Source organism: Salmo trutta, chromosome 29 (assembly GCF_901001165.1).
Source record: "Salmo trutta chromosome 29, fSalTru1.1, whole genome shotgun sequence".
In the NCBI taxonomy this organism is placed as follows: domain Eukaryota; kingdom Metazoa; phylum Chordata; class Actinopteri; order Salmoniformes; family Salmonidae; genus Salmo; species Salmo trutta.
This window is the reverse complement of record NC_042985.1, coordinates 21,948,718-21,962,797: the sequence shown is the minus strand read 5'-3', so window position 1 is coordinate 21,962,797 and position 14,080 is coordinate 21,948,718. Positions and strand designations below refer to the sequence as shown.

Genomic DNA, 14,080 nt, shown 5'->3' with positions numbered 1-14,080 from the left:
TTAAAACAATGAAACACTATAACAAAGATACAAAACGAAAAGCCAAACAGTTCCATCAGGTAACGAATACAAAACAGAAAAAAACTACCCACAAAACACAGGTGGGAAAAGGCTGCCTAAGTATGATTCCTAATCAGAGACAACGATAGACAGCTGCCTCTGATTAGGAACCATACTCGGCCCAACACAAAGAAATACAAAACATAGAATACCCACCCCACACCCTGACCTAACAAAATAGAGAAATAAACCGTCTCTCTCAGGTCAGGGCGTGACATATCAGCTGATGTAAGAAGGGCTTTATAAATACATTTGATTTGAGCTGTCAGTGGCAAAGTCTTGCTGTATGTTCTTCTCGAAGAAGAAAGTTGCTGATTAATATATTGTTGTTTCTGTATGAACAGCCTATGGGGAAGGTTTGTTAGGTCAAATATTTGGTTTAATGAGCGATTTGCTGAGTTGCGGCTGTCAGTGAAAAGCATCTAAAATAAGTGTGGCGATAACATGTCTTGAGTATAAGATAACATTTTGCAACATTTTAGTCTTCTCTGTATGTGTGTATTGACCAGTACTGTATTGAGCCTATCTGTGTTTGGTATATACACTGAGCATACCAAACATTTAGAAGAACTTCCTAATATTGAGTTGCACCTCCCCCTTTTGCCCTCAGAACAGCCTCAATTCGTATGGCATGGACTCAAGGTGTCAAAAGCATTCCACAGGGATGCTGGCCCGTGTTGACTCCACTGCTTCCTACAATGTGGAAAGTTGGCTGGATGTCCTTTGGGTGATGGACCATTCTTGATACAAACGGGAAACTGTTGAACGTGAAAAACCCAGCAGCGCTGTAGTTTTGACACAAACCAGTGCGCCTGACACCTACTACCATACCCCATTTAAAGGCACTTAAATATTTTGTCTTGCCTATTCACCCTCTGATTGGCACACATACACAATCCATGTCTCAACTGTCTCAAGGATTAAAAATCATTATTTAACCTCCTTCTTCTACACTGATTGAAGTAGATTTAACAAGTCACATCAATAACAGATCATAGCTTTCACCTGGTCAATCTATGTCATGGAAAGAGCAGGTGTTCTTAATGTTTTGTATACTAAGTGTATATCTGAATAAATATAGTTCTATATATTCAGAAGATTATGCATTATTATGAAGACAAGAGATATAGGACTTATCAAAATGTAACAAACAGATGTGCAAATCCTCCCATAAGTTGTTCACTGTTGGTGTAAGAATTTAAGGGTGACAGATAGCCTAGCGGTAAGAGCGTTGGGCCATTAACCGGAAGGTCGCTCGTCCTAATCCCTGAGATGTCAAGGTTGAAAGATCTGCTGTTCTACCCTTGAGCAAGGCAGTTAAAGGGGAGAACAGCAGATCTTTCAACCTTGACAGCTCCCTGTGTGCTGATGACTTGGATGTGGATTAAGGCAGCCCCCCTCTGATTCAGAGGGTTTGCGTTAAATGCGCAAGATACATTTTAGTTGAATGTAGTCAGTTCTAGGTATCCCACTTTCCCTATATTGAGGCAATGCAATACCAGATAATTACATGGTATTATTGAAATCAGTGAAGAAATAAACATATTACTGATATCATCCTTTCCCTTCACCCTATCTGAATTCACCGGCTTTATTGCAAATTGTTATAGGCTGTGAAAATCCCTGCTGGATTAATAAATAAAATGGTGTGCAGAACCAAGTAACATGATATTCAGAAAATTGATATACGTTGGTATGATTATCATACAGATAAAATGTAATGTCCTCCCACCACCTTATATAGGCCCACACATAAAGTGGAGACTTGTAAAGATCCATCGACATGAGGTATTGAATGTTGCCGTCCCCCCAAAGGTCTGATTTTAACATGGGGTTTTCATTTTATATTTGTATTTGCTTAATCTTCAATTGTGATTAATAAAAAAATGTATATAGTCCATTTCCTTTATGCTTAGGCCATACTCCATGAGTGTCATACAATATGTAAAAATACTTATTGTTTAAAGACTTCATTGCTGTTTAGTGATCCCAATTCTGGGCACTTATGTTTGATTGGTTGAACTATCTGCTCTTGATTTAACAAATGCAAGCACTTACATTAAAAAATATATAATTCTCTGTTTTCCCCATACTTATCCCATTCTCATAGACAGATGTTGAACATGATTGAGTCATGGTTAGCCAGACATGTCCATTTAACTCTTACACATTTAGCCATTCTACTTATTGGTTCTTAAATGTACCTTCCTAAGCTAAAGAGAGCATATCATTTATTTCACTTTTACAGTCCTTTTAGATCAAGGTGTGCAATTATGTTCGAAGGTTGTTCTGATTCTGTCACAATGGAATGGCAAGGCTACGTGCTACAGCAGTTTAATTGGTTATCTGGTTTGAATGGGCATTAAATTATATTTACAATTTGACATGTTTCCTTTATTCAAGACATATTATGGAAATAAATGTTTTATCTGCATTTTGTTTGGTCTTGAAGTATATTTTTCCACCTACTGGTTTGTTTGCCATGCCATTTTTGGACTTAAAATGGTTGAAATATACCCATTGATTTTTGAAGAATATAACTTAAAAATGACTCATGAGCTTAGTTCGACTGTCGTACCCCATCAGAAACCTAAATATAAGCTTGTTTTACTTCTTTGTTTGTAAATGATGTAATTGTAAATTAACACTGTATAGACTCAACATGATTAAGGCCTAGATTCAATCCGTACTGTGGAAGATCTGTGTTACAGAGATATTAATATATCAAGGTAATTTTCGATTGAGCCGACATATGCTGCATTTACTGTTAATGTGGTCTCTGCAATCGCTGGAACATTGCCTTTAAAACATGAATATAGTGGGCAAAAAAGTGATCGGATTGAATCTGGCCCTTAAACGATCATTTTGAGCTCATGGATGGTAGGTCCTTCCATCCATAGCTCTGTTTGTGAATTTGAGAGTGGTTACATTTCTCCAGCCCCATTTGAGAATTGCTCAAAGAGCAAAAGGAACATGCAGAAGCACATGTTGAAGTTGCTGTTGTTTATTAATCACTACAAATGAGAAAAGAGATTCTCCACTACATTTATCGTAGAAAATACATTAATTCCACAATGAAGGTAAAAGAACATAACACTAAGTGTTGCTGATTGTAGAAATACACTGGCATGACAGATTTAATTAAATCGTAACAAGAAAACAAATTTGGACTAAAACATTCGATGTCATGAGGACAATTGCGATATCAGTGTGCATGTTGTCTCCCTAGACGTTTAGCGCCTCCTCCTGCGCGGTTTCGTCGTCCCCGGGGCGGCGGTCGTGCCTGCATCACAGTCTGTGACATGGCATCCGCACGACTCAACGTGGATGTAGGAGTGCTTGACCTTTGACCCATCAGGGCACATCAGCTCCACCTCTTTCTGGCTAGTGGTCGCCTCTTGGCAGCAGGAGCAGTAGTGCATCATGGTGTTCGCCTCTGCTGAGTACCTGCACATTCACATACACACAAGATAAGTTGAAAAGAGGGCTTGAATTCCCTGGGTTGTCTTGACAAGAATAAATAAGTCAAATTGTTTCCTTGTTCATAAAGGGCACACTAGACAGTGAATAGGTGATCACTGACTGGGGCCTGCATGACATTGACTAGTGCTGCATTCTGCATCTGTAGTACTTACATAGAAGAGGTTCCACAGTTTCCTGAGCAGGAATTGATCTCCACAGGCTCAGCAGTCGCACAGCCACTGATGACAATGCTAGTGGTGGTGTACTTCATCTCACAGACATTGCTGCGTTCTGTGCCTGGTCAGGGAAGATGCATCAAGAGTTAGGCTATTGTTTGGTATGACACAGATGAAGCAGAAACAGCCAACATATACATTTTTGGCCAGTATGTAGTCACACAATGTTTCCGGTTGGTATTGTTTAGGTGACATAGCATGCTATTATTAACCAGTAGATAGGTGGTTATTATGAATGCTTTGGCTGGACGTGTTACTTACAGGTCTTGCAGCATCCATTTGCGTCTGTCTTTTCTGTGCCCTGGGGGGAAAAATAGGAGAGATGATTTATAAGTGGCAGATTGTATACATTATGTGAGCTCCCTTCCATTCTAAATGTTACTGAAACATCTATCGCTATGACCCAAGAGTGCTAGGATTGATAGTAACATTCTGAGAGAGAATGGAAAACAGTGTAACTGCAGTGTTGATTGTCCCCACGATGGAGGTGAGATAGGACAGAAACTCACTGGGACACAGTTCTCTGGGCTGAATGCAGGGCACACAGTCTTCACCTCCACTGGTATATATTGGCCACCAGGTTTCTCACATGTGTACTTCACACATTTGTCACCAGGTGGTGACCATGTTTCGTTCACCTATCGCACAAGGACAAGATGATGAAGAATTATGATGGAGTTTCAGATCATGCAGACAGATTATGCATCCTCATACACTCTTGTTGTACTCACCTGAATAGTGCGTTTGGTCTTATCTGGCATAGTAACCACACAGCTTGTCTGTACACACTTCCCACAACACTGACCAGGTATGGCCTGATACTGGAAGCCCTAAGACGAGGATGGAGAGCCATCATTGAATCATTGTTCACTTATTGTATAAGCATGCAGTAGCCTCCAGAGTAGGCTACTGCACGTTTCTTATAAATATGTAAATGAATTGATCATCTTTGTAAGAGAGACATATCTACCTGTGAACATGTAGTGTCGCAGGAGATATTTGTGCACACAATGTTGTTGAGCTTGGTGCTAGGATCCATGATCGAGCTGCAGGTGCAATTCTCACATGTTCCTTTAGGAATTTCAGCACCAGGCTGGAGTGAAAGAGAGAGACAAAAGTTATCATCCACTATAACAGACTGTTTGAATGGAGGAGGGTCAGAGTGCAAAGGGAGCAGTTCTATAGCAGAATGTGACCAATTATGAGGGCAGCAAACAAGCTATGTGTGTGTGAATCTTTCAGAAGCTTGTTGAATTTCATTTAATTTCTTTGAAATTACTTATTCTTACCTGGTACTCAATGTTATTGTAGACACATACACCCTTAGGAACTGAACAGACACACATTAAGAAATCAGTCAGTGATACCAGTGACTCATGTCAGAGTTAACACAAATGTAACCAGTGATACCTGGGAATTACAAAGTCAATGAACTAACTAATCCACTGATGAAGTAAATCAAGGGGACTTACCACAGGTATACTCTGGACAGCAGCTTGAGATGGACGTGCTTATAATTGCCTCCCACCCTGGCTGGCAGTCCATCATGACTTTGGGGCAAAGCAGTGCATCGCACTCTGTTACAGAGGTAACCAATGAGAAGTGATTAAAAGACAAGCCGATAGAGGGTCAAATAACCTCTATGACCCTACAGATAATCTTGGTCTAGTACTGTATGAATAAGAGTTGGCTTTCTAATGATTTACTGAAGGGTCTGCTCCATCACTCACCACATGTATATTTCTGGCAGCAGCCTTCTGTCTTGTTCACCAATCTGTATCCAGTCTCATTGCAGATGGGTATGGCTGGTGTGGGGCAAGTGATAGGCTGGCACTGGACAATCATGGAGTCCATGTCACAGGTGCATTGCTGGCAACCACTCTCCCATGTATCACCAGGCTTAAAAAAACAGGGCAATGTCAGGTCAATACAGAAACAGAAAAGAGTAACTCAACTGTTTTTGTTCTGCAATGAACTGGATTTAACCATGGCAGTTAATATGAACCATCATTAGCTGATAAGAAATGGTTTGGAGGTAGTTATTCAGAGATTTAAAGTTTTCTTCTGGTCAGTTCATTGGAAGGAATAAAGAGGCCAAGACCTATACTATGTCAATGAAAAGTATGTAAGTTTCCCTGACTCATGTGAAATGTATCTCACAATATGTCTATGTGAGAATGAATATCTGGAGAATATGGAGGAAATTCTTACCATTTTGGGGTTGCCATCAGGTCCGGTGCAGCCTGAAAAATAAGGGTGTGTTTCAAAGTTTTGTCTCACATGGTTGGCGTCAAATTCTTCACACCTCCACATCAACACATTTTGTTAACTGTTCCATTACAATAAAACCTGTAAACCATGATTCATGATTAATTTAAGGTTTCAAAGTACAGAAAGGGCTAATTGTCATATTGATAGCTACCTGCAAATGACCCATAACCCATTCTTACCACAGGAGATCACACAAGTATCAGAGTAGGTGCTGAACAAGACGGTTTTAGATGGACAGAAGCAACCCTCCTTCGTCTTATTGGTCATTTGGGTTTGGTTGTTCAAATACTTCTCATTATATCTGCATACAAAAGAGGTTTGGGATTATGCAGGAGATCGTTTATTTAAAAGAAGGCTCATATGAAGGAAATTCATATGACATCAAATCAGACTAAAGATTACCTGGTATTACATGTTGGTTCAACTGCTGGACCACATGGCATGTACACCTTAGTGGCTGGGCATGTATGCTCTGCAGGACAAAAATAGGTCACAGTTATGCTAAACACCATCAAAAAAATTTTTTTAAGTAGCTGCCAAAGACAAAAGTAGCTTCCTATGAATTTGTGGCATGACTACTATGCTTGGATTCATAGCTCACCACATTCTCCATCGGTGGACTTCCTCCAGTCAACGCAGATCCCTTTATTTGCACATTCAGATGCATACGCCTCCAGACTAGAGCAGCTAGAATTAGCATTGTTGCAGACATCTGATCTACAGGCCTGGATGAAGGCATCAGGAGAAATCGCTTTATGGCATTCCTCAAAGACCCTTTGAAATAAAATAACATAGAGAGTGATTTAAAGAGATGCATGGAGTGCAACCTTTAACTAGAAATGCCAATGGAACGGTACCTGTATTATGATAAAAACAGGTGCAAATACAAGAAAATGAACATGACAGAAAATGTACATTACAATTAGGAAATGAATTCTTATTGTGTTCTTGTTCCCTTTTTCGTTCCCTTGATATGTTCCTTACTTGCTGTTCATGATTTCACAAATGACTGTCTTGCAGGGGGTAGGGGATGTAATTGGGGTTGCTGTGGTGGTAGTGGGTGGTGCTGTTGGAGGAGTTGGACAGTCCTGGTTTGGAATCAGCCACTGGCTAGCTGCGACTGAGCAGCTCTGTATCTGACCATTAGGTGACTGGCAGTCATTCTTCTGGGAATTATCACAGGTACCTTGAAAATACGGATATTAAGTAGGGTAAAACCTAGTTAGCAAGGACAAGTCATAGTTGTCTTGTCGTTTGCAATTTCTATAGGGTGGTGTAGATAGGAGAATATACTGAAAGTTTGAAACTGTGAAATGTATATTGACCCTCTTTAATAATACTCACCACACTGGCCCTCTGTGCTGCTTTGGAAGAGGGAGTAAGGAAGGTTGATGCTAAATGATGACCCCTTGTAAGACACCTGAACCTTAAGATCAGTGATCTCCAGCACAACCTCCACACCAGTACTTGTTAGAGCAATGTCACCCATTCTGTAAGCTGGGTAGATTCGTTTACTGTTGACATATACCTGCATTTGTGTAGAAATGAATACACATTTAGATGGTTGAGTCACGTGTTATCTTGAAAGTAGTAACATGACAATGTTAACCCCATAATTGGTTTTCATTTAAAGTTATGGGATTTAAGTAAAGCATGATAACGCAGCAACATACATAAAACAATTATGGATATTTAAAAAAAAAAGCAATGAGAATGATATTTTTTAAATAGTTACCACATTTTCTGTTGTTTCACCAGATCTCTGCTGGGTTAGAATCACTTCATCGGATTTGTAATGAATGATAAGGGACTGAGGACAGAATCCACTGTCAGCGTTTCCACAGTAGTGATTATCAACAATAATAGTAAGGTTGTATTTGAAGTTGATTTCTTTCACTAAGGTGTATGAGCAGTTCTCCTGGAAATTGTAATATACTCCATCAAATGTCATGTAGTGAGATCCACCCCATCCACTGCAGACACCTGCAACATGTTAAAATATGAGTTGATAATAATGAAAGCTATTGACAGAGGACATTGAAAACTAATGAGCAATAATGTCTTATTTTCATTCAGATTGTTGGGTTTATGTTGTCACTTACATTCACATTCATACGTAAAGCAGCATCCAGTTGAATCATAGACCTTGACAGGTGGACGGCCATTCTCACACTGTAGTGGCTCCACTGGCTTGCATTTTACTGGTAGCTGGACAACAATGCCGTCCTGGCAAATTGCTGTGGTACAGCTATTCAGCTGCCAAGATTCTCCATTCTGCCATTGATTTGATAAGGGAAAGCAATTACTCAAACATGCACAAGGTGGGTTAAACATACTCTAAGTGTACGTCGGGGCATGGACTCTACAAGGTGTCGAAAGCTTTCCACAGGGATGCTGGCCCATGTCGACTCCAGTGCTTCCCACTATTGTGTCAAGTTGGCTGGATGTCCTTTGGGTGGTGGACCATTCTTGGTGCATAAAGGAAACGGTTTAGCATGAAAAACTCAGCAGTGTTGCAGATCTTGACACAAACCAGTGTGCCTGGCACCTACTACCATACTCCGTTCAAAGGCACTTCAATCTTTTGTCTTGCCCATTCAACCTCTGAATGGCACACATACACGATCCATGTCTCAAGCATTAAAATACCATTTCACCCATTTATTTTTACCCACCCAAAAAACAGATTTTTAGGGAAAAAATGACCTTTCTTGGTGGCTGAACGCTAGTGCAGTCTGGCGAGGATTGAGTTGTTGGTGGTGTGGTCGTGGTCTCCTCTGACGTTGTGGGTGATACAGTGGGTGGTGTAGAGGAAGGACATGGATTTGACTCCACTTCAACTTGACACGTTGCTTTGCAGTAAGCGGTGAAGCACCACCCTGAACCATCGGTCACATTATACACTAGGTTCCCTGATTGTTAAAAAAGGCAAGTGTTAGAACATTTCATTTTGCAAAGTTCATAAAAGATGAGTGAAATGTCCTTTATTTTGATTATCTGAATGACATTTATAACATGTTACCTGGTAGATACTGTGTCCCATTAACATTGCAAATGCAGTGGCTGATGGTGACTGCTTGTGATGTAGGTGTAATAATCACTTGTGGCGATGCTGAAGGAGTTCTTGTTGTTTCAAATGGGCCTGTGATGACAACTGGCTCTGTTGTTTCTGTACTTGTTGTTGAAGGTTGTGATGTTGAAGTTGAAGTTACAATTATATAAGTTGTAGAAGATGTAGTTGGGCCAGTGGTGACTTCTTTAGGTGGCTTTGTGGATGTAGATGGACTTGTCTCAGTTGTGGTTTCTTCAACCCTTGTAGTTCCACCTGTGGTAGGGTTAATTACCTCTGTAGTTGTTGTGGGTGCCATTGTTGTTGTTGTTGAAGTCGTAGGATTGGAAGTAATGACAACTGGCTCTGTTGTTTCTTCACCTGTTGTTGTGGACTGTGATGTTGAGGTAGAGGTTTCAACAATTACAGTGGTGGAAGTGGTTGTTGGGCTGGTGGTGACTTCTTTAGGTGGCTTTGTGGATGTAGATGGAATACTCTCAGTTGTGGTTTCTTCAATTGTAGGTCCACCTGAGGTAGGTGTAGTTGTTGTGGGTTTAATTGTAGTTGTTGTTAAAGTAGTGGGATTGGATGTGATCACTACTGGACCTGTTGTTTCTTTACCTGTTGTTATGGGCTGAGATGTTGAGGTAGAGGTTTCAACAATTACAGTGGTGGAAGTGGTTGTTGGGCCAGTGGTGACAACTTTAGGTGGCTTTGAGGATGTAGATGGACTTGTCTCAATTGTGGTTTCTTCAACTGTTGTAGTTCCACCTGTTATAGGTGTAGTTGTTGTGGGTGCAATTGTAGTTGTAGTTAAAGTAGTGGGATTGGATGTGATCACTACTGGACCTGTTGTTTCTTCACCTGTTGTTATGGGCTGAGATGTTGAGGTAGAGGTTTCAACAATTACAGTGGTGGAAGTGGTTGTTGGGCCGGTGGTGACTTCTTTGGGTGGCTTTGTGGATGTAGATGGACTTGTCTCAATTGTGGTTTCTTCAACTGTTGTAGTTCCACCTGTGGTAGGTGTAGTTGTTGTGGGTGTGAGTGTAGTTGTTGTTAAAGTAGAGGGACTGGAAGTTATGACAACTGGCCCTGTTGTTTCTTCACCTGTTGTTATGGGCTGAGATGTTGAGGTAGAGGTTTCAACAATTACAATGGTGGAAGTGGTTGTTTGGCCGGTGGTGACTTCTTTAGGTGGCTTTGTGGATGTAGATGGACTTGTCTCAATTGTGGTTTCTTCAACTGTTGTAGTTCCACCTGTTATAGGTGTAGTTGTTGTGGGTACAATTGTAGTTGTTGTTAAAGTAGTGGGATTGGATGTGATCACTACTGGACCTGTTGTTTCTTCACCTGTTGTTATGGGCTGAGATGTTGAGGTAGAGGTTTCAACAATTACAGTGGTGGAAGTGGTTGTTGGGCCGGTGGTGACTACTTTAGGTGGCTTTGTGGATGTAGATGGAATACTCTCAGTTGTGGTTTCTTCAACTGTTGTAGTTCCAGCTGTGGTAGGTGTAGTTGTTGTGGGTTTAATTGTAGTTGTTGTTAAAGTAGTGGGATTGGATGTTATGACAACTGGCCCTGTTGTTTCTTCACCTGTTGTTTTGGGCTGAGATGTTGAGGTAGAGGTTTCAACAATTACAGTGGTAGAAGTGGTTGTTGGGACGGTGGTGACTTCTTTGGGTGGCTTTGTGGATGTAGATGGACTTGTCTCAATTGTGGTTCCTTCAACTGTTGTAGTTACACCTGTGGTAGGTGTAGTTGTTGTGGGTGCAAGTGTAGTTGTTGTTAAAGTAGAGGGACTGGAAGTTATGACAACTGGCCCTGTTGTTTCTTCACCTGTTGTTATGGGCTGAGATGTTGAGGTAGAGGTTTCAACAATTACAGTGGTGGAAGTGGTTGTTGGGACGGTGGTGACTTCTTTGGGTGGCTTTGTGGATGTAGATGGACTTGTCTCAATTGTGGTTCCTTCAACTGTTGTAGTTCCACCTGTGGTAGGTGTAGTTGTTGTGGGTACAATTGTAGTTGTTGTTAAAGTAGTGGGATTGGATGTGATCACTACTGGACCTGTTGTTTCTTCACCTGTTGTTTTGGGTTGTGATGTTGAGGTAGAGGTTTCAACAATTACAGTGGTGGAAGTGGTTGTTTGGCCTGTGGTGACTTCTTTAGGTGGCTTTGTGGATGTAGATGGAATACTCTCAGTTGTGGTTTCCTCAATTGTAGGTCCACCTGTGGTAGGTGTAGTTGTTGTGGGTACAATTGTAGTTGATGTTAAAGTAGTGGGACTGGATGTTATGATAACTGGCCCTGTTGTTTCTTCACCTGTTGTTTTGGGTTGTGATGTTGAGGTAGAGGTTTCAACAATTACAGTGATGGAAGTGGTTGTTGGGCCGGTGGTGACAACTTTAGGTGGCTTTGTGGATGTAGATGGACTTGTCTCAATTGTGGTTTCTTCAACTGTTGTAGTTCCACCTGTTCTAGGTGTAGTTGTTGTGGGTACAATTGTAGTTGTTGTTAAAGTAGTGGGATTGGATGTGATCACTACTGGACCTGTTGTTTCTTCACCTGTTGTTATGGGCTGAGATGTTGAGGTAGAGGTTTCAACAATTACAGTGGTGGAAGTGGTTCTTGGGCCGGTGGTGACTTCTTTAGGTGGCTTTGTGGATGTAGATGGACTTGTCTCAATTGTGGTTTCTTCAACTGTTGTAGTTCCACCTGTGGTAGGTGTAGTTGTTGTGGGTGCAAGTGTAGTTGTTGTTAAAGTAGAGGGACTGGAAGTTATGACAACTGGCCCTGTTGTTTCTTCACCTGTTGTTATGGGCTGAGATGTTGAGGTAGAGGTTTCAACAATTACAGTGGTGGAAGTGGTTGTTGGGCCGGTGGTGACTTCTTTAGGTGGCTTTGTGGATGTAGATGGACTTGTCTCAATTGTGGTTTCTTCAACTGTTGTAGTTCCACCTGTTCTAGGTGTAGTTGTTGTGGGTACAATTGTAGTTGTTGTTAAAGTAGTGGAATTGGATGTGATCACTACTGGACCTGTTGTTTCTTCACCTGTTGTTATGGGCTGAGATGTTGAGGTAGAGGTTTCAACAATTACAGTGGTGGAAGTGGTTGTTGGGCCGGTGGTGACTTCTTTAGGTGGCTTTGTGGATGTAGATGGACTTGTCTCAATTGTGGTTTCTTCAACTGTTGTAGTTCCACCTGTGGTAGGTGTAGTTGTTGTGGGTGCAAGTGTAGTTGTTGTTAAAGTAGATTGACTGGAAGTTATGACAACTGGCCCTGTTGTTTCTTCACCTGTTGTTATGGGCTGAGATGTTGAGGTAGAGGTTTCAACAATTACAGTGGTGGAAGTGGTTGTTGGGCCGGTGGTGACTTCTTTGGGTGGCTTTGTGGATGTAGATGGACTTGTCTCAATTGTGGTTTCTTCAACTGTTGTAGTTCCACCTGTTATAGGTGTAGTTGTTGTGGGTACAATTGTAGTTGTTGTTAAAGTAGTGGGATTGGATGTGATCACTACTGGACCTGTTGTTTCTTCACCTGTTGTTATGGGCTGAGATGTTGAGGTAGAGGTTTCAACAATTACAGTGGTGGAAGTGGTTGTTGGGCCGGTGGTGACTTCTTTAGGTGGCTTTGTGGATGTAGATGGACTTGTCTCAATTGTGGTTTCTTCAACTGTTGTAGTTCCACCTGTGGTAGGTGTAGTTGTTGTGGGTGCAAGTGTAGTTGTTGTTAAAGTAGAGGGACTGGAAGTTATGACAACTGGCCCTGTTGTTTCTTCACCTGTTGTTATGGGCTGAGATGTTGAGGTAGAGGTTTCAACAATTACAGTGGTGGAAGTGTTTGTTGGGCCGGTGGTGACTTCTTTGGGTGGCTTTGTGGATGTAGATGGACTTGTCTCAATTGTGGTTTCTTCAACTGTTGTAGTTCCACCTGTTATAGGTGTAGTTGTTGTGGGTACAATTGTAGTTGTTGTTAAAGTAGTGGGATTGGATGTGATCACTACTGGACCTGTTGTTTCTTCACCTGTTGTTATGGGCTGAGATGTTGAGGTAGAGGTTTCAACAATTACAGTGGTGGAAGTGGTTGTTGGGCCGGTGGTGACTTCTTTGGGTGGCTTTGTGGATGTAGATGGACTTGTCTCTATTGTGGTTTCTTCAACTGTTGTAGTTCCACCTGTTATAGGTGTAGTTGTTGTGGGTACAATTGTAGTTGTTGTTAAAGTAGTGGGATTGGAAGTTATGACAACTGGCCCTGTTGTTTCTTCACCTGTTGTTTTGGGTTGTGATGTTGAGGTAGAGGTTTCAACAATTACAGTGGTGGAAGTGGTTGTTGGGCCGGTGGTGACTTCTTTGGGTGGCTTTGTTGATGATGGACTTGTCTCAATTGTGGTTTCTTCAACTGTTGTAGTTCCAGCTGTGGTAGGTGTAGTTGTTGTGGGTACAATTGTTGTTGTTGTTAAAGTAGAGGGACTGGAAGATATGACAACTGGCCCTGTTGTTTCTTCACCTGTTGTTTTGGGTTGTGATGTTGAGGTAGAGGTTTCAACAATTACAGTGGTGGAAGTGGTTGTTGGGCCGGTGGTGACTTCTTTAGGTGGCTTTGTGGATGTAGATGGACTTGTCTCAATTGTGGTTTCTTCAACTGTTGTTGTTCCACCTGTTATAGGTGTAGTTATTGTGGGTACAATTGTAGTTGTTGTTAAAGTAGTGGGATTGGATGTGATCACTACTGGACCTGTTGTTTCTTCACCTGTTGTTATGGGCTGAGATGTTGAGGTAGAGGTTTCAACAATTACAGTGGTGGAAGTGGTTGTTGGGCCGGTGGTGACTTCTTTAGGTGGCTTTGTGGATGTAGATGGAATACTCTCAGTTGTGGTTTCTTCAATTGTAGGTCCACCTGTGGTAGGTGTAGTTGTTGTGGGTGCAAGTGTAGTTGTTGTTAAAGTAGAGGGACTGGAAGTTATGACAACTGGCCCTGTTGTTTCTTCACCTGTTGTTATGGGCTG

General features: G+C 41.5%; 1 protein-coding gene across 3 annotated transcripts in view; it reads right to left on the bottom strand.

Moving 5' to 3' along the window:
- Nucleotides 1-3,048: 3,048 nt before the first annotated feature.
- Nucleotides 3,049-14,080, bottom strand: part of LOC115167138 (intestinal mucin-like protein) — a 16,616-nt gene continuing 5,584 nt past the window's right edge. For 2 of the 3 annotated variants that reach the window (XM_029721257.1, XM_029721255.1), the window contains exons 2-20: nucleotides 9,052-9,315; nucleotides 8,736-8,941; nucleotides 8,132-8,303; nucleotides 7,765-8,012; nucleotides 7,374-7,557; nucleotides 7,014-7,215; nucleotides 6,631-6,803; nucleotides 6,432-6,501; nucleotides 6,209-6,330; nucleotides 5,970-6,001; nucleotides 5,489-5,657; nucleotides 5,231-5,335; nucleotides 5,048-5,088; nucleotides 4,729-4,851; nucleotides 4,490-4,588; nucleotides 4,268-4,396; nucleotides 4,020-4,059; nucleotides 3,696-3,819; nucleotides 3,049-3,507 (exon numbers count right to left, since the gene is read on the bottom strand). In XM_029721257.1, coding sequence (XP_029577117.1) covers nucleotides 3,294-3,507; nucleotides 3,696-3,819; nucleotides 4,020-4,059; nucleotides 4,268-4,396; nucleotides 4,490-4,588; nucleotides 4,729-4,851; nucleotides 5,048-5,088; nucleotides 5,231-5,335; nucleotides 5,489-5,657; nucleotides 5,970-6,001; nucleotides 6,209-6,330; nucleotides 6,432-6,501; nucleotides 6,631-6,803; nucleotides 7,014-7,215; nucleotides 7,374-7,557; nucleotides 7,765-7,980 — 2,043 coding nt within the window. In that variant the 5' untranslated portion in view covers nucleotides 7,981-8,012; nucleotides 8,132-8,303; nucleotides 8,736-8,941; nucleotides 9,052-9,315 and the 3' untranslated portion in view covers nucleotides 3,049-3,293. Of the gene's footprint in view, nucleotides 3,508-3,695; nucleotides 3,820-4,019; nucleotides 4,060-4,267; nucleotides 4,397-4,489; nucleotides 4,589-4,728; nucleotides 4,852-5,047; nucleotides 5,089-5,230; nucleotides 5,336-5,488; nucleotides 5,658-5,969; nucleotides 6,002-6,208; nucleotides 6,331-6,431; nucleotides 6,502-6,630; nucleotides 6,804-7,013; nucleotides 7,216-7,373; nucleotides 7,558-7,764; nucleotides 8,013-8,131; nucleotides 8,304-8,735; nucleotides 8,942-9,051; nucleotides 9,537-14,080 lie in introns of those variants that run through there. The other variant, XM_029721254.1, reaches the window with a different exon arrangement.